Source organism: Eulemur rufifrons, chromosome 14 (assembly GCF_041146395.1).
Source record: "Eulemur rufifrons isolate Redbay chromosome 14, OSU_ERuf_1, whole genome shotgun sequence".
Taxonomy (NCBI): domain Eukaryota; kingdom Metazoa; phylum Chordata; class Mammalia; order Primates; family Lemuridae; genus Eulemur; species Eulemur rufifrons.
The window spans coordinates 25,674,706-25,702,692 of record NC_090996.1 but is presented as its reverse complement, the minus strand read 5'-3'; the positions used below and the strand labels follow the sequence as shown (position 1 = coordinate 25,702,692).

The 27,987-nt window shown below is 50.5% G+C and overlaps 1 protein-coding gene across 3 annotated transcripts in view; it reads right to left on the bottom strand.

The window, feature by feature from the left end:
• MYH11 (myosin heavy chain 11) overlaps positions 1 to 27,987 on the bottom strand; it is a 99,233-nt gene that overhangs the window by 40,634 nt on the left and 30,612 nt on the right. For 2 of the 3 annotated variants that reach the window (XM_069486887.1, XM_069486888.1), the window contains exons 4-9: positions 20,662 to 20,689; positions 13,298 to 13,400; positions 9,166 to 9,258; positions 6,679 to 6,742; positions 3,945 to 4,043; positions 1,142 to 1,285 (exon numbers count right to left, since the gene is read on the bottom strand). In XM_069486887.1, the coding sequence (XP_069342988.1) occupies positions 1,142 to 1,285; positions 3,945 to 4,043; positions 6,679 to 6,742; positions 9,166 to 9,258; positions 13,298 to 13,400; positions 20,662 to 20,689 (531 nt within the window). Of the gene's footprint in view, positions 1 to 1,141; positions 1,286 to 3,944; positions 4,044 to 6,678; positions 6,743 to 9,165; positions 9,259 to 11,718; positions 11,740 to 13,297; positions 13,401 to 20,661; positions 20,690 to 27,987 lie in introns of all 3 variants that reach the window. The other variant, XM_069486890.1, reaches the window with a different exon arrangement.

Below are 27,987 nucleotides of genomic sequence, written 5' to 3'. Positions count from 1 at the left end.
CGTCCCAAATAAAATGATTCATTCTTGGAGGGTCCATGGCATTCAGACAGGGAGGCTACCAGCACGCGATTGTGACGTGGGACCCTAGCCAGAACCCACAAGCACCATCCGTTTGTCAACTGACCCACGCAGCCTTCTTTTTCTGGACCCCAAATTATCTCCAGAGGACCCGTCCGGCCCTACATGCCGCATTTCGGCAATCAGTGCTATTCTGGGGCTCCGAAGGGAGTGGGCGTGGGAAGGAAGGGAAATTTTCCACAATCTTGCCCTGGCGTTCCCAAAAGAGACTAACCTTGGACACTGGGGCACATCTAACCCAGAAGGAAAAGTGTTTCGTGAAGCACAGTGTTGAGACCAAGAATATGGTCCCCTTTGAGCTGTCTTGTTGTCAAGACCAAGTGTGTTTCTTGGCCATTGGTCAAAGGATACTAATCAGTACTGGTCTATCACCAGAGCTGCCTTTCCAGGAAGAATCCAAGTAAACCCACGGCCTCAGTGACTCCCATCTCCTGTCCCCTGCCCACATGGTCCTGCTGAGAATCCATTCTTAGAGCCCATAACTAAACCACTCAGCACTTTCCAGCACCCTGGCTACAGTGAGCAGCTCAGGAATGTGCACAGCAACCCAGGCCAACCAACCCGAGTCCATGAGACTCCATTCGGGACTCCGGCAGCGACTCAACTCTGCTCTTTGGACAAAACCCCAAAGAATACAGGGCTGGATCCCAGCCATGCTGCTGTCTAGAAACTCCATTCCAGGTAGAAACAATATGGTTGGGAGATAGAGGACAAGAAATCAGGCTCTAGAGAAATCTTTTGAGCCCCTAGATCCCACTATACCTGAAACCCATATCCCCGAACTTTTCAGCAATCTGACTGAAGCATTTTCCCTTTTGTTTAAGCCAACTCATATCACTTGCAACAGTAAGAACCCTAGTTATACAGCTACTTTTCTAAACCATCACCGAACGACCTAGAATAAAATTCCTTTTCCTCTTCCTTTTTTCTTTTTTAAGAGGTGGGGAATCCAGAGAGCAGAAATCTGTCCCGACCAGAGGAGAGTCCCTAACTAATTCTGGCGGTACCCAGAGCATGAATCTGGCTCTCTTTGGCAACCCCAGACTCGGGTGTGAAGGCTTACATAGCTGCTCCTCTTCCTGGAAGCCCATGATTGCCATGGCCTCCAACGTTTCCTGGAACATCTCATCGTCCTGGGCAGCCGGGATGGGCACAAATCCATTGGAGAGGAAGGTGTAGTTGCTGAAGCCCTCCAAAAGCAAGTCATCTAGGAGAAGAGGAAGAGGGGGAGGGGTTAAGAAGACAAACTTCTACTTTCAACATGAGACAGGAACCTGGCTGAGGGTCTGGGCCATCATCATTTCTTTTCCTTTCTCAGAACCTTCCTCCTGCATCATCATGTAGATGGCCTCATCAGCCATCGCCGGCCTCACGCAGTGGTGCAGGTTGTGCACTGCTCTAGGGTGACTAGCAGCTGAAATCCAGCCTGGGCTCTGCTGACTAAGCCACCATCCCTGACATGGGGTTGCATCTACCCAGAGGAAGGGGAGTCTTTATCTCAACTGTCCAGAGGCACCCTGCCTTAAGGAAAAAAGCTGTCCAAAGATTTAGATCAATCTTTATTCATTTATTAAATTTTTATCAAAATCATACATGCACATGAATTTTAAAAATCAATTACTACCCCAGGTGTATAATGAGAAATACCATTCCCTTTCTGCATCCCTTCTCCAACTCCTACCTTATTCCACAATACCTGCTTTTTATCTCTTTTAGCTGTTTTTTCTGGTAGTTACCACTATATATATAATAGGCTTGCTATATATACTAGTATATATATTATATAATAGGCTATTTCTGAATGTCATATTTAGATCTTGTCTATGTTAGCTTCTGCTATGGCAGATGAAAATTTAGCTTTCTTATACCACCTTACCTTTTCCCTGTCTCTAATTAAATCAATAGATAAGGCTTTTATCAGGGGTTGGCAAATCTGGCCCACTGTTGTTCTTGTAAATAAAGTTTTATTGAAATATAGTCACTCCCATTTCCTCGTTTATCTTCTGTGGCTGTTTTCTCACTATGACAACAAGGCTGAAGAACTGCAACAGAAACCATCTGATCCTCAAAGTCTAAAATATTTATTATCTGGTCCTTTAACAAAAACATTTGCCAAGTCCTTGTTTATATCATTACATCTATTAGATTTTATTTTCTATAAAGTCGTATATGCCGTGGTTATATTTCCTTTGTTGTTGTTCTGTCCTCTTCTCCCCCCTTATAATTGCTTTTCTTTCTCTTGCAGAATTTGCTTTTATTATACCCTCTGATACATCAAGTGTCCTCTTACAAATTTTTCATATGGCCGGGTTTAATTATACTTTCGGAGAGGCATCAGTGAGATACTTTTATTTTTAAACGAAGGTCTTTTAGGGGTCAAGACACTTGGAAGCAGCTTGATAAACTCGAGGTTAAATTGACCCAAGATACCAGTTAATCAAGCTTCTGGATTAACCGAAATGCCTGATGAAAGTCACAAGGCTTTGGGTGTTTGCCGAGACTTCATTATCTGGAGGAGGGATAAATTTATGAGTGTTTGATTCTCTCTAAAAGCCTAACCTCTCTCCACTTCCACCAGTAAGAATACAAATGCCCCCCGGGCATTTTAGTTGTGAGCATTATATTCGCCCAATTTCTGGAAGACAAGAGGCAGAGCACAAAACTGAACCCAGACAACCAAACTGTTACTTTGGTACCAAATGGAGGGATAAGAAATGTAAATATTTTGTTCTGGGGCGCCCCATGGTGTCCTGCATTGTAACTGCTAATTTACCGTATTTGCTGGTTTATAACACCCATTCAGCATCCTCCCTGTCCTTTTATCCAAAACTGCTGCACCTCACGCCTTACAAGCAGTGAGATTTAAACAATGGATAATGCCACCCCCTGGTGGCGGAGGCTTGCAATACACCCCATCACAGCAAAGGTGCGCTCACACACATCCTTTTGGTAATTTTCTTAACCGAAATAATTAACCCTTGGCCACAAAACTGATAGGAAGCAAGTTGTATTGTTCCCATAAAATCTTAGACTTACACTTATTACTAAAATGTAGACTCTACTACGTACCTACATACATTCTTTTTTTCAGCTATGTGATTTGTGTATTCTTTTAAGAGTTAGTAGATTCCTGTATATCCAGAACTTATAATAATTTCCCATTGGAATATGGTAAATAGCATATTATATTTACGGTATAAAATATTTCCCTTACAACAGAGGTCAGCAAACTTCGGCACACTGCCTGTTTTTGTAAATAAAGTTTTATTATAATACAGCTGTGCTCATTGGTTTATGTATTGTGTTGCCTGTGGCTGCTTCTGCATTACGGTATCAGAGATGAATGGCTGTGACAGAAACCACGGGGCCTGCAAAGCCAAAGAAAAGATTTACTACCCGGCCTCTTCAAGAAAGAGTTTGCTGACCCTGTCCCTACAAAGGCCACTCCGAAGTCACTTTTGAAACATGTATAGTGAAAAGTGCTTCGATCCACTGTCCCTGCAAATTCCTGATAAAATCAGAATGAATCTTAGATACTTGCAAGTTTTTTGAATTGGCAAACAAGGTATTATCTCTCTCCCTTCCTTGAAGGCATTGATTGGGTCTAATTGGACGTGATTAATTAAGGATCTAATGTCTAATTGGAGTTGATGTCTACTATGTCACATAGTAGGCGCCCAGTAAATGACTCAGTGACTGACTCAACAAAAGCCACGTTCACTCATTGGAAGGCGACGAGAAATTATACATCTGCCACCCAAAGCCACAGCTCTTTCTCTTGGCAGGATCTGAGACTCCGCTGTCCTGGATTCTGATCAAAGCAAAGGCTGAAGCCTCCCCGGCCGGCATCACTGCTGGTCACTTACTTTTCATCTTCTCCTTGGCTCCAGCAATCATATAGTAAAAGATGTGGAACGTCCTCTCGTCTCTGGCTTGACGGATCGCCCGGGATTTTTCTAGCAGATCTGGTTTGGGGGGAGTTAAGGATTCCAGGGGGTTCTGCAGATGTTCCCCTCACGGGAACCTACCCTTCCTCCTGCGTCCCTGTCACAGCAGCTGCTGGAGGAGAAATCTCCAGGGCCTGGGAGAGGCTCCTCGGAGAGTCCCGAAGAGTCTCGGAGCTGCGGCGGGCAGCCATCCGCGCTGACTCCTATAATCAACCCTCCAGCTCTGACCCAGGGAGCAGCAACGTCTAACTGTGACCATCGCCCTTGTGGACAAACGGGGCCACTGGGTGCTGCCACAGACCCCAAGCCCGGAAAGAAGGAAGGGGAACAGAGCAAAAAAGAAGAGCATAAACAGACCCCAGTGATGAGCCATGCTGGGGGCACGACCATGAGACATTCCCAACGATCACCACCAGCTTCTCTTTATTGAAATGAGCGGCCTTTAGACGTTATAAAGATGACATCCTCTCTGATTTATGGGATTTAGATTATACATGTGATTTATGCCTGTGCTAAGCGCACATGCACTTTCTCAGTTAAGTTTCACAAACCATCCCAGGAAGTTCAAATATCATCTGCATTTTCCACATAGGGAAACTGAGGCTCAGAGAGGTGCCATTTCTCAAGACCACACGGCTAGGAAGTGGCAAAGCTGTCCTCCGTGCTCGCTGTTCCAAGAGGGGGTGTCTGATGGGACTGATGGGAAAGAGACTCATTAATTAAGGAGACCTGCTCTGCCATGGGGGGGGGGGTGACAGGAGGGCGGGGGAAGGGCGGGGAGGCAGGCTGTCGTATTGGGTGGATTCCCTCAGCACTAAACGTCATGGTGCAGGATGGCGGGGCAGGCCTACCGCGCCCAGCTGGGTGGGCAGACCTTGTCCTCTCCAAGCCCCCAAACTGCCTAGCAGTGCCTTGGCCCCCCCAGCCCACGCCGGCCCAGAAAGTGGTGGTTCTCAGACTTGCCCGTGGTGCATGAGAAATCCCTGCAGGGCTTGCTCCAACCCAGGTTCCTGGGCAGGACTGGGGGAGGCTGAGATACGCATTTCCAACGACTCCTGGGGAGGCTGTGGCTGCTGGAGTGTGGGGTACGCCTTGGGGACCACTGATCTAAGAGGACGGCTGAGGCCAGAGGGACACGCTCTGCCTGGGGCTTGCAGCAAGCACAGGAAATGAGCAGCTGCCAAATCTGTGTGGGCCGCAGGACAAGAGGGTCCCAGCTTTGGACTTGGCTGAAGCCCCACAGCCCTCCCAGCTGCAGGACAGGAATCCTGGCTGTTTTGCGTGGATTAAAATAGAAAAGTGCAAAGGTTAAGTTGATAACAACAGCCCAATGGCTCATGCCTGTAATCCCAGCACTTTGGGAGGTCATGGCAAGAGGATCACTTGAAGCCAGGAGTTTGAGACCAGCCTGAGCAACATAGTGAGACCCCCTCTCTACAAAAAAAATATTAGCCAGGCATGGTGGTGCACACCTGTAGTGCTAGCTACTCGGGAGGCAGAGGCAGAAGGATCACTTGAGCCCAGGAATCTGAGGTTACAGTGAGCTATGATCGCACCATCCACCCTGGGCAGCAGAGCAAGACTCCAACTCAAGAAGTAATAAGGACACAACAGCCACCCTATCAGATGCTCACTTTGGGCCTAGCACCCTGCCAAGGGCTGTGCACATCACCGCATTTAACCACTGCAGCAGCTCCAAAAATAGGTGCTGTTTTCACCCCCATTTTATAGGAGGCAAATCTGAGGCTCAGAGAGGTTAAGTGACTTTCCCAAAGCCCCACAGCTTTGGCAGAGCTGGGAACTGGACTGAGACCAGTCCAGTGGAAGTGGGCCACTCCACGCCCTCCTCCTTACCCCGGGCACAAAATGCAACTAAAACACCCCCCGGGCGCTACCACTGCGAGCACGTGCCTCACGAGCAGCTATGAAAGTGCATCGCCCTGGAGCCCGAGGGCTGCCTGCGACGTTGCTGAGGTCGATCCATCACGGAACCCTAGACCTGGTCCCCAAGTCCAGAAACTTCTCACCTGGCTCCGCTTCACCCTCCAGACTCTCCAAAGTGAGGCTCTGCTTGTTCTTTCCGCACCAGCCTTCCTCTGGGAAAATTCTGTTCCCACCGATTCCCTGTCTACGGAGTGGAGCTGGTCACAGGCCAACTCGAAAAGGACATGAGGTCCTGCGGGGACCTGAGTGTGGCCTTGGACAACGGCTCGGTAAGAAGACAGTGATGAGGATCATGTAACAGCCAGTACTCAGCCAGCCCTTACTCTGCCCGGAACTCTACAGGTGTTAACTCAGTTTATTCTCACGACATCTCTACGAGGCAGGGACCATTATCATCTCCATCTCACTGATCAGGCACAGAGAGGTTGAGTAACTACCCCAAGGTCACTCAGCTAGAAAGAGGTCAATCCAGAATCTAACACTGGTTGTTTGGGTTCAAACCCAGGGTCCACATGTGTGAAACCACCACACCATGATGCTTGCTAGTAAGGGAAGGCAACCAGGGCAAGATTTTTTTTTTTTTTCCTTCTGGAAGGAAGCCAGGAGCCTGGAGAGAGAGGGGTGGCTCTTGTGCCTCTCTTGGGTCCTCCCAGATCTGGGCAGGAGGCTGTGGGGCGGAGGTCCCCTGTGGCCCAGGCTCAAAGGATACACGTCTCGATGTTGGCTCCCACGATGTAACCGGTGACGTCGAAGTTGATGCGGATGAATTTGCCCTGCCGACGGGAGAACACAGTTCATGGTCTGCCGCCAGCCTTACCCCACACCCCACGTGCCAGGCGAGCAGGGAGGGAGAGGTCCTCTGACCTGACCTGAACTGACCCCAGACCCGACAGCGACAGAAGAACGTGTAAAATGCTTTCACAGATCAGTGTCACTGGGCCTCTTGTGATGACTCTTGTCCAGCACGGCCATCCCCAGTTTAAAAATGGGAAAACCGAGGCTGAGAGAGACCGAGTGACTTGTCCAACGTGACATTGCTCCTGAGCGGTAGAGCCATGGCAGAAGGCAGGTTTCTCCTTGCTCAGGGGCTGGAGGGCTCCCTCCCCGGCCCCCGCCCTGCCCCCCAAACACCGGGACCCCACCGTCCAGCGGTGGACTGACCCTCCTCTGCGGGTCAGGAGAGGTGCACAGCGGCGGCAGTGAGCCTCGCTGTCCGAGCTGGCCCTGGGAGGATGTCCCGCAGGCAGGACATGGAAGCAAGGACAGAGCCCAACCCTGCAGCCACTGGCATCGACCCTCTTCCTACTTTCTCAACAGGTGACAAAGCGTCGCATCCTTTTTCTCCACCAGGACATACGTGGTGGGAAGTGGTCACCTGTGTGGCCCAGTCCCCGAGGCTGCTCGGGCCTTGACAAAGCCTCCAACCTTTCTCCACCAGGAAACAAGACAGTAGAACGGGTGGGGACAACCACACTAGGGACAGCCCACTGGTCATAGGCAAGACCCCGGCGCCATCCCTCTCTCTCCTTCCCAAGACGACAGGGGTGCCAGTGCATGGGGATGTTAATCTTCAGTTTGCTCTCACGGACGATGTGCTAGAGATTTCCACAACGCAAACATCTATTACCGGGATTTTGAAAACCTGTGGGAGTGACCGTTTGGTTTGTCACATGATGGTGGGGGCTACTGCTCTTAGTGGACAGGGGCTGAGGATGCCTCAGGTGCCCTGTGATGACCGGGACCGTTCCAGACACCAAGCGTTGTCCACTTGTGACTTTCAAATGTCCCACTGACATTCATGGAGGTGAAAACCTATTTGCAATTCGCTGAGCCTGGGACCTAACCCTATTTTATTTAAAGGCACAAAAAATATTTTTTTAAATGTTGTTCTAATAGAAGAATGTCATTTCTGTGTCACTCTAGAGACTTTTCTTCGGTTCAGAGCTTCACCGAGAGTCAGCCGCTATTCTGGAAAATCCCACCCCGACAGCGCCAGTCCCCAGAGGCCCCTTTGCCCTGGTGTCTGTAGCTGTGACAGTCACAGCGATTCCGGGTATAGATGTCAGTGTCTGAATCTTTTATTGTCTTCTGGTGTGGTCTGGCCTGAGCACTGATATGTCGAAATGCTCATTTTTATTATGAATTGTCTTGTTTTATTTCTCCTTCATGTTATAGTTAGGGCATGATGGTGATTTGTATTAATCTGGTAGGGGTAGGAGGTGATATTATCTGTGATTCTAATTTCAGGCAAGAAAAGGAGACATTACCCAACTGTTTGTTACAAAGTGGGCCTTGGGGACCCTAGGGTTGGTTGGGGACCACCGTCTGGGAGGGCAGAGCAGAGGTTTCTGCAAAGAGTTTGCCATCGGGCCCCACTCCCGTGAGCCGGAGCTCAGAGGGGCACCCCCAAACCAGCAGAGGCCCCCTAAAACTGGAACACAGACACAGTCTTTCCTCAATCTTTCCTCATTCAAATACCTTTCTGACTTTCCTACGGAGCCTGCTTCTTTTACAACAATTTTTGTTTACGTGTCATTAACCACCCACTCTCAGAGTTCTCCTGCCCCTGTTAGGCTCAGGCATCAAAGGGGAGGCCCTTGGAGCCTGGGGAAGTGTACATGGGAGGCGACACCTCCTGTCTCCTTGCCTGTCAGCTCCCCCCGCACCTAGACCACAGGCCTCATGAAGGCTGGAAGCACATCTGAATTGCTCACTACGATCCTGTGAGCTTAGCTCAGTGTCTGGTATACAGTAGGTGCTTAATAAAAATTAACTCAACAAATGAAAAAAAAAAAAAAGACAGTGGTGTATGTAAAAATGCCTACCAGAATGACTGTACCCGGTAGGTGCTTAATAAATGTTTGTTGGAGGATGTGTGAGTCTGGTACACAGTTGGTGCTCAATTCGTGCTTTGCTACATAAATGAATATTGGATGTAAGTGCCTAGCACATCCTAGGTGCTCAGTAAATATTTGTTGATGGATGAGGGAATGAATGCGGGAATGAAAGGCAGGAGTCTTGCAAGATCGTCGGGTCAAGCCAGGACGGAGACAGGCAGCGAAACGCTGTTGTGACGTACTCGTCTACCCTCCAGGCTCAGACGCCCCTGCACACGCACACTCTGTGGTCCCAGGCAGAAGATGACACCATGGGATCCAAACATTTTCCAGAAAACCCACATGGCCTTGCTACTTACGAATCGCGAGGAGTTGTCGTTCTTGACCGTTTTGGCGTTGCCAAAAGCCTCCAGGATCGGGTTTGCTTGTAGAAGCTGTTTTTCCAGCTCTCCCTAAAATTCATTCACAGTTAGTTATTGGAGAAAGGACTCAGGTCCTGACAGTTCTGCCTTAGACGGATGTTGTCACAGAACTCTGCCCTTAACCCACAGGTTCTCTCCTGTCTCCTACCTCGTCTTAGACCCTGATACTAACGTCCAGGTTTACTCAAGGATTTCCGCAGAGAACCTCTCTGATAGCTAGGACGTCTGCTTGCTAGGAAGGCCACTTTTTCCAAGACCAGGGCCTGCTCATCTCTGCAATGTCACTGCCACTCAAAGGCACTGCATTGCACCATGCTGGGGATGTCATTTACGTCATTGTGAACAGTGTCCCACAGAGTTGTGCAGTGCACAACCTGTCCTGCTGTATATGGCGGTCCTGCTACTGCTTGGATTAATAAGCAGCTTTCTTCAAGTTAAACCGCTACGGGTCCCTCTTCTGATTGTTTTGGTGCAAGTTTTGAAAGTCACAATTTTTCTTTTCTCAGATTGGTTTTCTGAAGTTTCCTATAGAAGGCAAGTAAGGAATGGCGCAAAACCCACCGGGAATCCTTTTCATCGACTGCAGAACAAAGCTTCAAAGCAGGTTGCCTGAGCTCCATTCGTCAGGTTAAAGGCAGCTGAGACTGTACACAGCCCACCGGCCCCCCCTGCACAAATGCGGTCACGTGATTAATCGTGGCAGGAAAGGGCCAAGGAGGTAAGTCAAGCCGGAAAGCGGATGAGCGGCTCTTTGCCAGCCCTAACACGTGGCAGCTGCAGATTGGCCCCAGGGCCTCCGCCGGGAAGCGCTGGGGTCCCGGGGTTTTCTCCTTGTTCCCTTCCCTGCCTTGCCTTTCTCTTTTCCCCAGCTGGGCCGGCTAGACAGAAGCTGGGACAGTGTCTAGAGGGGACAAGAGTGGGCACAGCTTTCTCCTTGCTCCTCTGGACACCAGGAGGGCATTCAGTGTAGCTGGTGGAAAGGGACAAAACAGGAAGCTACTATTTAGTGCTATTTTTATTTATTCACATGCCCTCTTCCTTTGCAGCTCCCAGAGAAAGATGAAGCGAAAGGCTCATCCGCATGGAAATCCCAGCCACGGTGGAACTGCCCCGGCAGAGACTCGTGGACATTTACAACAAGAGCCAGGGGCTGTCCTTGGCTAGAGGGAGGAAAACTAAAGGGACCACTTCCATCACACAGACTTGGGGTCCCCATGTCCCCTGAAAAAGGCTCCTCTTCTAGCATGGTGATTCCAGCAAGTGGGGTTGAAAGGGTCTCTAAAGAAAACTTTAAACATGGAGACCTTGGCCGGGCGCGGCGGCTCACGCCTGTAATCCCAGCACTCTGGGAGGCCGAGGCAGGAGGATCGCTTAAGTCTGAGTAAGAGGCTCTACTTAAAACAGAAAAATTAGCTGGGCATGGTGGCGCATGCCTGTAGTCCCAGCTACCCGGGAGGCTGAGGCAGGAGGATCGCTTGAGCCCAGGAGGTTGAGGTTGCTGTGAGCTAGGCTGACGCCACCGCACTCTAGCCCAGGGCAACAGAGTGAGACTCTGTCTCAAAAAAATAAATAAATAAAAATAGACATGGGGACCTGGTCCAAACCTCTCATTTTATGGATGATGAAACTGCAGCCCAGAGAAGTTAAGTGACTCGGCCAAGGTCAGACAGGAGCAGATCCCAAATAAGAACCCTGATTCTCCTCTGACCGACAACACTGTCACCCCGGGTCCAACTGAGATGGATCCAGTGTGATCTTTGCAGGAGCCGTGGAAGACCCCTGAGGGCTTCTTCCAGGCTGGGACCCACCCGCCAGCCCCCCCAAGCTCTGCGTTAGAGATGAGTTTACATATGCGGAGGTCCCAACGGGACCAGGTCGTGCGTCGCGTAGCCGGGGCCTTACCGCGCCACCAAAGCTAGTGCATCGCGAACCCCAAGACTGTTTCTGGAGCCTCGGGTCAAGCAACCAGCATGCAGAAGACACACGAACACTGCACACGCATGCACGAGGACACACACCGGTGCACCGGGGACAGGGGAGGGGGAGAGAGAAGGGAGGCATGCCACAGCCATGCCTTCAGCCGACTGTCAATCAAGCCGGGGAAGCTCTGGGGCCTGACAGTCCTAAAACGCTCAACCAGACGGGCCAGACGTCTCCGGGTCGTTCCAGTCGGGGGGCGCCGGGGGTGGGCGCGTTGGTGGGGAAAGTGAGGGGCTTCACTCTGAACTGGGGAGACCCCTCCCAGGCTGGAGCGCGACCCTGGGGGCTCCGACGGGCGTCCTGTGGGTGGCGAGGGTGCCCCCACGCGCTGCGCTGGCAGCGGACGCCCGCGGGGCGGCATCCCAGCGCGTCCATCCGCGATCCGGGTGCGACTCCGAGGCCTACCCCGTCCTACCCCCAGCTACGCTCTCGGGGGGTGCAACAGGGCATGCAGGTCTAAGTACACTCCGTGCCTCGCGTCACACCAGGAAAACACGCCCAGCTACTCACGTAGGCAAGAGATGGGCCTTGCTGTGGTTGAACAATACAGTATGAAACAAACGTCAGTGTTATTCAATCACACGTACATCAAGGGCTGGAGAAACAGACATGATTTCAACCCCCCCCCCCAACAGCCTGGCTTCCCCCAGAGAACCCCGACAGCAGCTCCTTTCCCGCCCCGCCCCCGACTTTTGAATTTCTTAAATGAGCTCCTTAAAACGGTATCCGACCACGTGGTGTCTGAGATGCGTCTACACAGGCAGGAAAAAAATCAGGCATGTACTAGGCGCTTGATAAAGATGAGTCGTTATTATTCAGTATTAGCTCCTGCTTTCACTATTTAGGGAAAAGTGGGGGGCGGGGAGGGCAGTGGGAAACCGTATTTTCACTGCCACACAAACTCTGGGGCCACTGTGGCCAGAAACCAGTTTGCCAGGGTCAGTTGTGAACTGCCGGACCCTGGGTGACCTGCAGTTATTCGGGGAAGGAAAGTTCTCTGAAGCTGCGACCAGCGCCCAGCCCAGATCTCCGAGGGCCTCGGGACAAGCCGGCCACCGTGGCTGCCCCGGAGTCGCCTCTAAGGGTCTGAAACAAGAACCGGAAGGGCAGGAACCGGAGACACCCGGCATCGTGGTCAGACCCATTCTGCCATCTTCCTGACCCCAAACCCACGACAGAGGTGCTGGCCAGTCCTGGCGGCCCAGGGCTTGCCTCTCCTCTGGGACAGGTGAGGCAGGAGAAGAGGAGGAGGAGGAGGACCCACCCTAGAAGGGATGACTCGGAAACCTGCTCTTCTTTCCTCTCCAAGCCCTCAGTCCCACCGTGCCATCGTTTGTTTATTGGTGGCATTATTTGATGACTCTCTTTCCCACTGGTCTGGAAGCTCCGAGAACAGAGGGACAGTGTCTCTCGGACTCGTCACTGGGCCCCCACCCTGGTAGGTGCTCAAGCCATAGTTATGAATGGGATTGGACCAAAGCCCGCGAGCTGAGTGACACCAGCATCCCCACCCATGGGGATGGGGACACGTGGAGGGACGGGCAAACCCAAAGGGCATCTCGACCCCGGGGAGCTTCCAGAGATCCGATGGATGGAGTGGTTCTCGGTCGGGGGCCACTGTCCCACCCCAGGGGACAGCTGACAATGTCTGGAGATGTTTGCGGTTGTCACAACTGCGGGGGGGGGGGGGAGCATCATCATCTAGTGGGTGGGGGCCAGGGATGTTCCTGGGGGCACAGGATGGTTCCCTACAATGGAGACTTATCTGTCTGGTCCAAAGGGACCATAGTGCCACTGCTGAGAAGCCCTGACGTGACACAAGATCCCACTGGGGCGGGCAGAGGGCTTATTCCCATCTCCCGACACAGGCCCCTTCGGGAGGGTGCTTCTGGCCGAGGCAGGGAACGGCCCAGATACACACAGGCTGCTCACTCGGGAAAACGATCTCTCCCCTGAGTTGTCAGGGGAGGGGACAGTCACACAGGGGGCCCGAGTTCTCGCGACTGCGTTCTGTTTGTGCCTTGATCAGATCTCGAGCTGGAGACCCATTTGCTAAGTCATGGCCACCGACAGGGACCCCGCCACTCACCGTGATGCTTGTGTCCTTCTTGCCCTTGTGGGACGAGGCCACCACAGCCAGGTACTGGATGACTTTCTTGGTGTTTTCCGTTTTCCCGGCTCCAGACTCGCCTCTGAAAGACACAGGAACAGTGCCCTGCTGGAAAGAACCTGGGCAGGTGTCTGCGGTTACCTTTCCACGGCTCTGCACAATGATCACCGCTGCCATGTCCCAGATGGGGACACTGAGGCTCTCAGAGAGGAACTGACTGGCCCACGGTCATACCTCTGGTAGCGGGCTGCGCTGGGCCTCAAACTTAGGTCCAACGCTCAATCTAGTCCTCTCCCAAGGGGATGTAGGAAAAGATTCAGATGCAAAAAGAATGAAAAAGAAAACTTAAGTTTTCCTACAAAGGTCCAAATTCAGGTTTATTAAGAATTGTCATTAGCATTGTTAGACATGGAAGGACTAGGCAACGAAAGACATAAATTCCTCTCAGAGTTTGAGGAATAAAGGTAAAAGTTTCAGAAACTCTCCTTAAGGGGGAAAAAACCTGGTGATCCTATTGGCCACTGGGCAGATGCAAGCCCCTTCATCCTCTGGAGAATCCCACCCTGAGTATCACATGGCTGGGTAATGATCTCAGCCAAGCATCGAAGGATAAACCTGGTTGGAGTAATTCATGCTATAGTGTGAATGACTGATAGGCTTAGATAGGCAGAGCATTGTTTGTCTTCTCAAAAAGAGTATACACTCCTAGAATATGAAGGGTAGATTTTTTTTTTTTTTTTTTAAACCAAGATAGCCTTCTTGAGCCAGCTGCCTTTCTTGGCCACCAGAACTCATCATGGAGGGATTGTTTCATTCAAGAGTTCCAGACACTGTCTCTGGCTCCCACCACTCCTAGTGAAAGGGAAGGACAGGACCTCAACCAAAACTTCCCTCCTTCCTTGTCCTCTCCTCTTCTTTTTGTTTTGTTTTGCCTTTCTTTGCCTAGACTCTCATTTTCTGAGCTCACTCACTATTCTAAACTGTAAGAGAGAGATGAGTTTTTTTAAGTCTGGAAAAGAATTTGTCTGCCCAAGGTCGGCTCGAGTCTCTCTGTGCTGAACCAGTGCCACCAATGCTAGGGCAGTCTCTGTGCTTCTTCCTAATTAGGAAATAAAAAAATTAATTTTCTCTGCCAGAGTCCCACTAATAACTTCGCTCAGGCTTAAAAAAAAAAAGAAAAGATAAAGTAAGAGACATGTGTCCTGAATTGCTGGGCGCAATCCTACAGGTCCCACTGTCCAGAAATTGAGCGTCCGATGGCCAGGAACAATGAAACGTCTCACACCAGCCTCTGTGCTGTCCCCTCCCTCTCGGTGGCCTTTATTCTCAAGGGCCACATTATTTCACAGGGTCTCAGAGGCAGCTTATGAAACAGGAACCATGGAGGCGTTACCCTCATTTTCCTGAAAGGGAAAATTAAGGCCAAAAAATGTTGTTGTTGTGTTTTTTTTTTTTTTTTTTGGCAGGTGGTCAGGTTTAGGGGCCCTTTGTTTCACATGTATTATCTCCTTTATCCTCCTCCTGCCCTATTCCTGAAAGTAGGATTCATTACCTCCATATTGTTACAGAAGAAGTCTGGCCCAGAGTGGGTAGGCAACTTGCCCTAGGTCACACAGCGAGGCAAGAGCACAGTCAAAATTGAAGATCAGCTCTCTGAGCTCTCTGATTCCAATGCAATCAAGACTCTTTATTACATTTCTCTCAGTCATTCCATGATACAGGCCCAACCCTGTAGGAACTTGCTTTCTAAGGCCAGAGGAAGGGAAGGGGAAGAAGAATTGATATATGTTGAAGGCCTACTCTGTGCTGGCCACTAGGCTCCCAGATCTGTTTATTTAATCCTCTCAGCGACCTAATGAAGGAGTTCTTAATTATCCCCATCACTCGCCTGGGGGAAACTGAGGATCAGAGAGGTTGAAGTAAATTGCTCTGGCTCACAATTGCTCCTGCACTCACATAGACAGGAAATGGAGAAGTAGGATTTGAACTCCGGTCCACTTGACACCAGAGCCCATGTTCTGCCTTCCACCCTTTTATTTTGATAAATGAACAAAGGGGAAAAGCAGAAAGAAGTCCCAGCCCCACTCCGTCAGAGTTCTTCTGTATATTCTCAAAGTCTTCACTTGCCTTAATCAATGAGCCAAGACACTCAGTGATTTACACTTTAGTATGAATTACTTCAATCGGGCTAATGTTAGAATATCTGATAGACTTCACTCCAAATTGAAGGGGCTGGGTTCTGATCAGCCCAAGAGGAAGGAAAGAAAATTCTGAGTGGGGGAAGCCACTATGTAGGTGGCGTTGAGCCTATTTAGATCCAAGACAAGAGTCAGGACAGCAGTACACGCAAACGTGTAGAGAATACAGTATTCATGCCGACAAAAAGTGTCCCCAGATCACTGCTACACGCCTCTCCTTTCCCATGACAATTTCTTCCGTTTCTACCCTTGCATTCAGCCTCTCCCACCTCCTCTCTTTTACAGCAAAGACATCAGCAAGACCTATCAGGGGTCCTGGTCTTCCACGTTGCCAGGGGGGGCAAGTGGGACACGCACGTTGGGAATCTGTTCCTCCCTGCGTGGACTGCTTGGCTCAACAGTTTCCAAGTTTTACGGATAAAAATAAATCGTCCTAGGAGGTTCTGCCAAAGAAAACATCCCGAGCTCCAGGCTCGTGGGTGTCTGAAGGTTGATGAGCTCAGGGTTGGTCCAGAAACATTAATATCTTTGCTTTTCTGAACCTTGAACTTGGGAGTGAAGGTGGCTTCCAGGTCTGAGCACCCTAAACCCCTTTTCCTGTTTCTGGCGAACTTGGTGTCCTGCTCCCTCTTCCTGGAGGAGGACCTGGACTCACGGCCATATATGTCCTCCTGGGCTTGTAACTACCCCACTGCCAAGTCCCTTCAATCAGCTGCAGCGGCCGGAAGGAGCCACCCAATGGCCGCTTAACCCCTCAGCTCTCAGTGGGGCTGGCTTCGTGGGTGTGCGACCTGTGCAGCCTCACGGGGACCACCCTGAGGAGGCCCCCGGTGCTTGATTTAATGCGCTGACATTTCATCTGGAAATTCTTCATAACTGTTGAACAAGGGGCTCTCCATTTTCATTTTGCATAATTTTATTAATTATGTAGTTGGTCCTGGCTCCCAGGGCTGAATGTCATTTCCAAGTCCATGGCCACCTTTTCAAGGAAAGCCAAATTGGCTCTGATGAACCTCAGAACTATTCACTGGTCCTCAAGTGACTCCCACCCCTGCTGCTGACAAGGCCCTCTGGCATTGGTACTGTCCAACTCCTACACATCCTGCAAAGCCCAATTCAACACTGCCTCTATTCTGAAGACTATCTCTGGCTCCTCCAGGCAGAAGCAATGCCTCCCTCCCCTACAGCATTAATTGGCAGACTAGCACAATGGGCTCCAGGGCCAGACTGCCTGATTTCAAATTCTGTTCTGCCAGTTACCTACGTGACCTTAAGTAAGTCATTTGATCACTCCATGCCTCAGTCTCTTTATCTATAAAATGGGTAAAATAAAAACACTTACCTTGTATGACTGTCATAAGGATTAAATGAGTAAATACATATAAAATGCTTAGAGCATGCCTGGCACACAAAAATTTTAGCTGTTATTACTCTTATAGCCCCGTCATTCGAGGGGTTGTTCTGTTCTATAACGTCACCATAAACCCTAGGGCTGGATCCTGCACAATCTTCCAAGCCACAGTGAGGTGCTTGGATTTATTCTAGCGGGTGCAGGAAACCATTTCAGGAGGGGGATGGGGCTTTCGAACCAGTGGGGGGAACATCGAAATCGCACGACGGAGACTGGATTACAGGTGGGATTTAAAAAAGAAAAGTGGCCATTGCTCTAGCAGCTGAGCCTTACAGAGCCCTCACTACGGGCAGCGGCCTTGTTCTCAGCCCTTCACGTGCAGTGACTCATTTAATCCCTCCACATCCCAATGGGGCACTTACTGTCCCCGTTTTACAGATGGGGAAACTGAGGCTCAGCGAAATTAAGTGACTTATTTCCAAGAGCATACAGCTAGTTGGTGATGGGGCAGGAATTCCAACCCAGCCGGAGCCCACAGTTTATGACATCATGCTAATGAATATTTATGGATGAATAATGAATGAATCTTCTCATAATGAATATTTCTTGAATGAACGAGGCAGTGGGGGCAGGGAGCTCAGTTAGGAGGCTGCTGCAGTGGCGCGTGAGCTAGGGAGGGGCAGGGGACACAGACGAGGGGACGGAGGTGAGAAATATTTCCGAACCACACTGATCAAGGCGCGGGGGATGGTGGGGGTCACTATTTAAACTAATTAAAATTTAAAAATACGAATCCAGCTCCTCAGGGCATTTGCCGCATTTCCAGTGCCCAACAGCCATCCTCATGGAAAGTCCTGCTGGACAGAGGCAGTGGCAGCTGCTGACGGCGTGAGTGTCAGGGAGGAGGGCGGAGTGGCTTCTTCCTCCTCTTCCCAGCATCTCTGCACACTTAGCTGAGAGAGGTTAAGTGACCTGGGCAGGCTCACACAGCCAGGAAGCTGTCTGCAAGGCCTGCTCTTCCCTGCTCCCCTCTGTGGCCACACTCAACTCATTTACTCAACAGATGCTAGTTGTGCCATGCTATTTGGGCACCTGTGAGATGACATGTGGCTCACACGTGGGCCTCGCCCGCAGGGGCTCAAAGGGCCCTGTGGGCAGCGGAGAAAGGGCCCTGCACAGAGACACCCACATCCTAATCCGCACAACCTGTGACCACGTTGGCCTACACGGCAAAAGGCACCTCGCGGGTGTCATTAAGTTAAGGATCTTGAGATGGGGGAGGCGATCTGGCATCATCTGGGCCTGATACAATCACAACGTCCTGGTCCTTGTGAGAGGAGGCAGGAGGGCTGGAGAAAGACTGAGGGTGCTACACTGCCCGGTTAGAACACGGAGGAGGGGGCCACGGGCCAAGGAATGTGGGCGGCCTCCAGAAACTGGAAAAGGCAAGGAGGCCAAGTCAGCAGGTGGTCTCAGCATGTAGAGCCACAGGTCTAGGTAGCGTCGCATCACTAGTTCCTGGTTGTTCATCACGAAACAACAAACACTGATTTCCTACCATGGAAACTGAGAATTCAGCTACCATTCCTTCCTCTCCCCTTTCCCCAAGGAGCCAATGTGATCACATACAGCTACTCTGGTTGGATGAGTTCTGGGTTTGCATTATGACGCAAATGGGTGCGTAGCTGGGCTCCTCGGTCCACTGTGATGATTCTCTCTTCCTGCCCAAATTTTGGTTTTCCCGAGAATTAATCATTGCCTTGTTTTATTGTTTTCCAGTTTCCTACATATATCAGCCCCAAACTTATCACCGATTTTCTATCTTCCTTCAGTACATTTCATTGTCATCCTAGTATCCACCACCCCGCCCACAAGTCTTATTTATCTTGTTCGGGACCCCAGGGCCTCACAGGCGCCAGCACTTGGTGACACACAATAAATGCTTGCTGCCTGAACCTGCTCTTCTGACCGTGAGAGTTTGCTCTAAGACACATTTGGGGGGAAAGCTGGAAAAGCACTTTGGAAAAGCAGAAGGCAGGCTCGAGCCTGTGGCAATTAGAATTTCTCAGCACCTTAACTTAGAACTTGTCATTCACAACTCTAAGCTTGCAGAGAAAGTTGTAGGAGCAAAAGTCTGAAAACAAAGCCAGTTACTGTTACTGTCTGTTGATGATACTATTAACACTGGTTTGTCCTGTATTTTCAATTGAAAAAGGAAATGCTAAATTTCAGTTAGAGATTTAAAAAGTGATTGTGTGTGTGTGTCTGTGTGTGTCTCTCTCTCCTTCTGAGATTCTTGCTATTCGAGGGGTTGTTCTGTTCTACAAAGTCACCGTAGACACTGAATTAGTGAATTCTGAACCATTGCTCCTAGAGGGTATACAGGGTTAGGTTCCTGCCAGCCTGTAACTTAAATTTCCTGGAAACCTTTTTCCTACCTCAGATGCAAAGACAGTTACTAGTTTAGCAGGTACTAGTTCCAGATAATTTTATGCAAGTGAAAACGATATGTATGTCTATTTATGCCCTCCTGGTCTTTTATAAAACACACATGGTTGCCTTCTGCATATGCTGGTCTGCCCTTGCGTTCTCCACGCAGCCGTGCATCCTAAAGTGCATTCTGTTGGAGCACGTCTCCATCAACCTTTGCAGGGGCTGCCTGGAAATGCTGTATTTTATTTAACCAAGCCCTGTTAATTATAACTTACGGTTGCTTCCAGACCTTAAACACACACACACATACAAAGACATATATATATAGTTGATTCTTGTTATTCACAGATCCTATATTTGCAAATTCACTGACTTGTTAAAATGTATTTTTAACCCCAAATCAATATTCAAGGCACTTCATGCAAATGCACGGAACAGGGAAAATTTGATTCGCCCAATGCACAGATTCTCAACTGAGGCTGAACAAGGCGACACTCTGCCTTCTAGTTTCAGCTGTCATACTGTAAACAAGTGTCCTTTTCATGGTATATTTAGTGCCACGATTTCTTGCATTTTTTGTGGCTTTTTGTTAAGGATTTTGCTGTTTAAAATGTCCCCCGAGATGTGCCCACTTCAGCAGCACGTATATGAAAACGTACGCTAAGCACAGTACTGTAGTGCTAGCTAATGTTTCTAAGTGCAAGAAGGCTGTGTTTATCCATCACACAGAAAATATATGTTAGATAAGCTTCATTCAGGCATGAGTTACAGAGCTGTTGGCTGTGAGCTCAACGTAAATGAATCAACAATATATATTAAACACATATATACTATTTATATATAATAGTGAAGATTCTCTGAATGATTCCATATTGAGTTCATTATCTTCTGACCATATACCCAGGTCTTCAAAGAAACAGTGACAGCAACCAAGTATGGCACCAATGTGGTTGGTGGCTTGCTAACTGTGAAATTTTAAAGTGATAGCTTAACACAAACCTCGATTTTCTTAACAATGGAGATAGCACCTACCTTTCCAGAGCTGTCAGGCAATTAGATGAGATTCTGTATGCAAAACGTTTAGTCCGAGTCCTGGCACACAGGAAGTGCTCAATAAATGCCAGTTTTTAAAAAGGGAGGGAGGTGTGGAACAAAATGCCACCGGTTATCATTAAGAGTTCAGATTTGCCCGCCTCAGCACAAGGACGTTTATCACAGATGTTTAGTGAGCATCTACTTCGTGCCAGGTATGGAGCGAGGCACTGGGAACAGTGAACAAATCAAAGATCCTCAAAGGTGCTTTCTTTAGTAGATCAGATCTTAACTCCAGAATAAAAAGAGCCAAAAGTAGCTCCACTTACGTGCACAGAATGGACTGGTCCTCCCGATCTGCAAACAGAAAGGAAAAAGAGCAGTGAATTAGAGTTAGCTCTGAGCGGAGGGTCTGGGCTTAGCCCCTGCAGAGCCCTTCCATTCTAAAGCTCCTGCACGCTGGCTCCATTGGGGGTGACAAGGGGCCAGCTGGGCTCATTGCCCAGGGTGCAGGGGGCAAGGCCAAAGCCAAGAGGGCAACTCCAAAGTCCCAGAGGCAGTCTCCGAAAGATGCCGGAGCCTGACTCACCCTGGAGGGAGTGAGCAGCCAGCCACACTGGCTCTGGGGCTGTCCCGGGAGACCCACCCTGCCCGAGTAAGTCATGCACAGAACACAGACAGACTGGGGTCCCACTTGGCTGTGTGTCAGCCCTGTGGCCTTGGCCAAATATTCTTAAACTTCTCCATGCCTCAGTTTCTTCATCTGTAATACGGTGTAGTTTGAACATTTTTGGTTTTTGAAAATCCAGCATCCACTCCCCTCTTTTTCCAGGAAGTTCATCCTGTGTCCCTTTGGGAGGTTTTCCCTGTCTCAGCCTGGCCATCACACACGATCTTGGTGGCACGGCCCCACAAGCTCCCCCGCCCCCAGTGAAGAGGTAAGAACGTACCCCAGGCGGCATCAGTTGGACTCTCTGGCCGAACCTCCAAGCCCAGTGGAGGACAGGGAAGCACAGCAGGTGGACACAGCCCTAAGGGTCACTACTTCCTGCCCCCAGGCCCGAGCAGCCCCAGTTTCTGTCATTCTCCAAGCCTGGTTCCCCAGTCCTCCCACTCCATCTGTGAACTCCTCCATACTCCTCACAAATTCCTTTCCCGAACTGGATGACAGAGTCGGTCTCCGTTGCTTACCACCAGAGAAACCTGGAGGACACAGAGGGCACCATGAGATTAAATGTGATTAAGCGGGTGTTACTGATCACCTTCTATTCTTAAAGTGGCCTCAGAGGGTGGAGCCAGCTTCTGGAGCCCATTTCCTGTCCTACGAGGGACATGGGAATGGTTACCAACACTTTCAACCATCAGCCAATAACAGAGAAATCAGAGCACAGTATCCACTGGTGGGCAATGGCAGAATGGCAAGAATTTCCTAAATCCACTCCCTGGCTCCAGCTCTGTCATCACAGTGCTCAGCCCTCATAAACCTCACTTTATCAAAGATCTCCCAGGGTTGGTTTAGCATCATATCTCTAGTACCTGGCAGATAGTAGGTGCTCAGTTATATTTGTTGAATGGACAGAAGGATGGATGGATGGGGGGACGGATGGGAGGATGAGAGGATGGATGGATAGGAGGATGGATGGAAGGATGAGAGGATGAATGGATGGATGAGAGGATGGATAGATGGATGGAAGGATGGACGGATGGATGGGAGGATGGGAGGATGAAAGGATGGATGGATGGATGGATGGATGGGAGGATAGATGGATGAGAGAATGAAAGGATGGATGGGAGGATGAAAGGATGGATGGGAGGATGGGAGGAAGGATGGACAGATGGATGGATGGGAGGATAGATGGGAGGATGAAAGGATGGATGGACGGGAGGATGGACAGATGGAAGGATGAATGGAGGGATGGATGGGAGGATGGATAGACAGATGGGAGGATGGAGGGATGGAAGGATGGGAGGATGGATGGATGGATGGGAGGATGAAAGGATGGATGGACAGATGGGAGAATGGATGCATGGTTGGATGGGAGGATGGATGGAAGGATGGATGGATGGATGGATGGGAGGATGGATGGATGGATGGGAGGATGGATGGATGGATGGAAGGATGGATGGATGGATGGATGGGAGGATGGATGGATGGATGGAAGGAAGGATGGATGGATGGATGGGAGGATGGGAAGATGGATAGATGGATGGATGGAAAGATGGATGGATGGGACTGAAGGAGGCCATGCCTGTGTATCACTGGGGGCCAGAGAGAACAATAGTGACCACCTGTAGAGGTGGGGGGATTTACATCCCATGGAGAGGATCTGGCCCACCCTGGGCATGATGAGCAGGATGACTGGGCCAGCTCCAGGGGTCCCATGCCCACTTCCACCCCCTCCTCTCTCTCTTCCCTCAGGTTACAAATGAATGCTCAGGGGGTCTGGTTGAGCCAAACCCTCAGGACAAAAGGCGGAAGAGGCAGAAGGATATTTAGTTCGTCTTCCTCACTCATTTTTTCACATCAAGGTGGTAGCAGGGGCCAGAGCTGCCCTCAGGCACCATACTCAGGGCTGCGGGAGGCTCCATCTCAGGCTAGCCTGACCTCTGAGCCAAGGGCCCAGGGGAAGCTTCTGCAGGACGAAAGGCCATGGGACTGTGCGGGGCAGAAAGAGGGCACGTCCTCCCTTGGCATCAAGACCCTCCCTTACCCCCCGCAGTCCTGTCTTCCGGGCCAGCTACACTGATCCCTGCAGGGACTCCTGGGCTGCTCTGCAACCCTCAAGAACGCACCCGAGACACCCAAACACGTGCCCAGAGACAGATACTCAAGTTGTTCCCTGCAACAGTGTCTGCAACAGCAAAAGACTAGAAACAAGCCACTGAACCAGTCCCGCCACTGAAGGCCACTCAGGTCAATCCTGGGGTTTCGAATCTGGTGTGGCCCTAAGACAGCACGCTGGGCAGCCATTGAAAAGCAGCAGGGAGAGCTTCATGGAGGGATGCACAGCAATCTCTGAGACACGTTAAGCTAAAAACAAAAGGCTGGGTAATGTTTTGTTTTAAAAAGAGGAATGCACACAAATGCACACACACAAAAATAGATGTGTACACATATGCACACACACCCCCTTACGTACACACTCGTGTATGCAGCGCATTTATTGTGCAGCTGCTCAGGACGCTGCCAGCGGTGGCTGTCCCTGACCAATGGATTTGAAGGACTGAGAACGAGGACAGGAGAGAGATCTACTTTCAACTCACCTATTCTTCTTCAGGTTATGTTTGTGCTGTGAACACAACTAACCTGCTCCTCATCCCCCTAAAAAGGTCAGTGGAAGAAAATATATTGTTCTTAGTGGAATCATCATGACCACAAAGCTTAGAAAAGAGAGAAAATAGCCACCCAGGCACAGTCCCACTAACAGCTCCTGTCCCCCAAGTGCTGGCTGCAGCCAGGCCTGTGCTGAGCTCCCCCCAAGTCCTCACAGCAGCCCCAGGTGGACGCCAGCATCACCTCCGTCTTACAGAAAAGGAAAGCAAGGCTCAGACATGTGGCTTCTTGCCTGCGGTCACCGTGGTGGGTTGAATCGTGGCCCCTGAAAGATACATCCACTCAGAACCCCAGAACGTGACTTTGTTTAGAGTAAGGGTCTTGCAGATGGAATTAAGGTAAAGATCTTGAGACAAGATCATCCCGGGTTAGGGTGGGACCTAAATCAATGATTGGTGTCCTTATTTATCAGCGAAAGGAGAAGGAGGTTAGAGTCACAGAGGAGAATGTCGTGTGAAGAAGGTGGCAGAGATTGGAGTGATTCCCCCACAAGGCAGGGACACCACGGATTGCTGGCAGCCACCAGAAGACGGCGGGGAGGCATGGAACTGTCCCCTTCCGAGGCCTCCAGGAGGACCAACCCTGCCAACACCTTGGTTTCAGATCTGTGGCCTCCAGAACTGTGAGAGAGTAAATTCCTGTCGTCTTAAGCCACCAAGTCGGTGGTCATTTTTTATGGCAGCCGCAGGAACTAACACAGTTACACAGCTACTAAATGGCAGGCGGGGACTTGAACCTGTGGCCTGCCTGATTCCAAAGACCATGCTTTTTGCCAATGGGTTATTTTGCCTTTCTCAGATAACCTACACTCCTGTGCTGGTGGGACTTCCTCCTAGGATAAAAACTGACTGAGGCAGGGGAGGGTACCAGATCGAGGGAGACAGGACCAGGCACGCTGTGGTTAGGACCCAGGCAGAAACAGAACCTCCTGGGGCTGGCCCGGACAACCGCCACTATTTTAAGGAAGGATATTGAGACGGACCGACAGATGGGCTATCTTGATCCATCGGCTCCCGGGAGAGCAGCAGCGTTTCCCAGCAGCCTCGCGAAGCCTGGCCCTGAGCAGGAGAGATTTATAGGGTCAGCCGCCGACAGGGCCCCAGGAGAAGCGGCAGGCTCCAGGGGAAGGCTCGGAGCTGCCAGGGCGGCTCCGTGCTGGGCGCTGCCAGGGAGACCTCTGGCCCGGGACGTTCCCATCGGGAACACACCGCCTCCGAGCGTGGGAAGCTCACGGAGCGCTGGGTACCCGCACAAGAAGGGCTCCGTGTGGGTGCTGTTTGGCGACCCACGTGCAACACCAGGCACTCTGAGATCCTGGAACTTTCTATCTGCTTCCTTCCGCAAGCCTGAGCTCGTGTGTGCCCCGAGAGAGCAGAGTTCTCCATGTGAAGCACTTCCAGACTTTGCACAGGCTGTTTCTTCTGCCCAGGGCACCCACCGCCAGCACTGCTCCTGCCTAACCCACTCTCTTTATTTCTTTTTTCCACTGAAGTGAAATTCACATAACACAGATTTAACCATTTTAAAGAGAATAATTCAGTGGCATTTAGCACATTGACAACGCTGCACCACTACCACCTCTATCTAGTTCCAGAACACTGTGTCACTCCACAGTAGAACTCACTCCCCATAATCCCAGGGGGCCACCGATTTGCTCTATGGATTTACCTATTCTAGATATTTCACACAAATGGAATCAGACCACGCGTGGTCTTGTGTGCTAGCTTCCCTCACTTAGCACAATGTTTTTGAGGTTCATCCGTGTTGCTCACTCATGAGGCGTCAGTACTTAATTCCTTTCATGGCTGAATAATATTCCACTGTACAGACAGACCATATCTTCTTTCTCCATTCATCTGCTCATGGACACTTGGGTTGTTTCCACCTTTTAGCTATTGTGCATAGTGATGCTATGAACATTCATATACAAGTTTTGTTTGAGTACCTGTTTTCAATTCTTTGGGTATATACTCTAACCCGTATTTGAAACATCAGTTTGGGAGTTACCTCTCCACAGTATCTTCTCTGGCTCCATACTTCTCTAGAGCTGAGTCAGAGCCCTTTCTACTGTATCCCCCACCTTCAGGGCTGCCATGGACAGTGGTGCAAGTTGTATACTGCACAACTCTAGGAGGAACTATTCACATTGATCATGGTAGATTTGTGTATTTATTATAATAATCTTGGAGGCAAAGTGCCTTGAGAAAGGGGTGCCTTTTTCTAATTCTTTAAAGGTGTTATAAGGCCTAGTGGTGGCCCCGGCTCCTGAAGTCCAAAGGTTTTCTCTATTATAGCAATTAACCTCCTTACGGTCATTACTTAACTGTCTACTTTTCAAGACATTCTGGGGGGGAAAGATACAGATTACATAGAATAGTAGTGGGCCATCTATCCACGATATGGCATGCGGTTTTTCTTTCCCATTTTGGTAAAAATTATGCTATTTTACATTATTCATAACAGTCAAAAAGTAGAAGCAAAAAAATGTCCATCCACTGGTGAATGGATAAACAAAACGTGACATATCCATATGACAGGATATTGTTAAACCATAAAAAGGAACAAAGCTCTGTCATGTGCTATAACATGGATGAACCTTGCAAACATTACACTGAGGGAAAGAAGCCAGACACGAAAGGTCACGTGTTTCAGGATTCCATTCACATGCAAACGTCCAGAACAGGCAAATCTACAGAGGCAGAAAATGGATAAGTCGCTGCCTGGGGCGAGGGGGTGACAATAAAGAGTGACAACAAATGTGCACAAGATTTCTTTTTGGGATGCTGGAAATCTAAGATCAGATCACGGAGATGGCTGCGTAGCCGGGCACATTCACTAGTAACTGGCGAATTGTACGCTTAAAATGATTTAATTTACAGTGCGTAAATTACACCAGAAGAAAGATTTGCAAAAACGATGCTAATTTCATTCTATCTCTAAACGGTTACAGATCTGACCTCCTACACTTCACTGGGGTCTGTTAGGTTTCCGGCAGTTACGAAACTGTTTTTGATGCTTTTCCCACACTGTGCCTGATCCTGGGTAGCCGGAACAACTCTTGACACACAGTAGGTGCTCAGCAAATGCTTGTCGACTTGAATTGCTGTCTCAGGGAGACCACTGAGGCAGAAGCAACGGGGAAACGCGCATTCACACAAGTCCCGACCCCCTGCTGCATGCCAGGAAACACAAAAGCCAGTCAGACCTGCTTATCCTCGCTCTGGGGAAGCTCCTGACCCCCTGTGCTAGTCAGACGAGCAAAGAAATGACCACGGAAGTGAGCACTGCAATGACAGCACGTGCCCAGAGTGCCGGAACGCGGAGCTCGGTTCTGACCCTCCCCGAGAGAGAGAGGCAGGAAACCTTGACCGCTGGCGTGACCACTGAGCTGCATCGAGAGGGACGTGTGGGAAAGGACCCAGTGCCCGACCCCAGTGGAGATCTGCGGGGCTGGGGCCCGGGGTGGCCGCCAGCAGGGCCTCCCCCCGGCTGAGCTTCCCAGACCCGAGCCCCATCCTTAAACATGCTCCGTCCCCTGCTCCTCCCCCGCCTGGCCTGGATGTGCAGGTCTCTGGGCGGTCCCTCCCCCGCCGGCCCAGGGACCGTCAGGAGGAGCCCAGCTCCCCACAGACCGGCTGTTTCGGCCCGTCCCACCCGCCAGCGGGCTCTGGCCGGGCAGCCGGCGGCCTGCAGGCAGACCATAAAAGGAGAAAAGCCAGCTGGGTCGGAGCGCAGACCGGCTCACTGCTCCTCTCTGTCCCCTTCATGCCAGGCTGCCGTGGGACCCAGCGGGAGGGCGGAGGCCAAGCCTGCGTCCCCGCAAGGTCACCGATACCCCAGGCCAGTGAGGCAGGAAGGACACGGGCTCCACTGCGTGTGGAAAAGGGGCTTCCTGCTTAACGCGCCACACGGAGGTGGACACCAGAGGGGTCCGGACCCACAGTGAGGCCAACGTGAACGTGTCCACCGCCCTGGACAGTGGGCCCCAGCAGACGGCCACTGACGCCTGTTGGACGTGTCCCGACCAGGCACTGTGCCCCCGTGCACTGCCCAAAGGAGCCCTCACAATGACTAGATGTAGGCAGTCATCATCCTCATGGGACAAATGAGGAAACTGAGGCACAGAGCACTGGCAAGGAACCGCCGGGATTTGAACCCGGCTCCAGAGTCCTAGACCCCTAACTCTGCAGGTGAGGGCCCTTCTCTTTTCCCAGCCTTCCTCTCCCCACCCTTCTCCCCGGCAGACTTGGGTAGGAAGGGATGCTCTGAGGGCACGGGCTGGGCCTCCATGGGCGTTTTCAAAGCAAAACTGGCTGGTGAA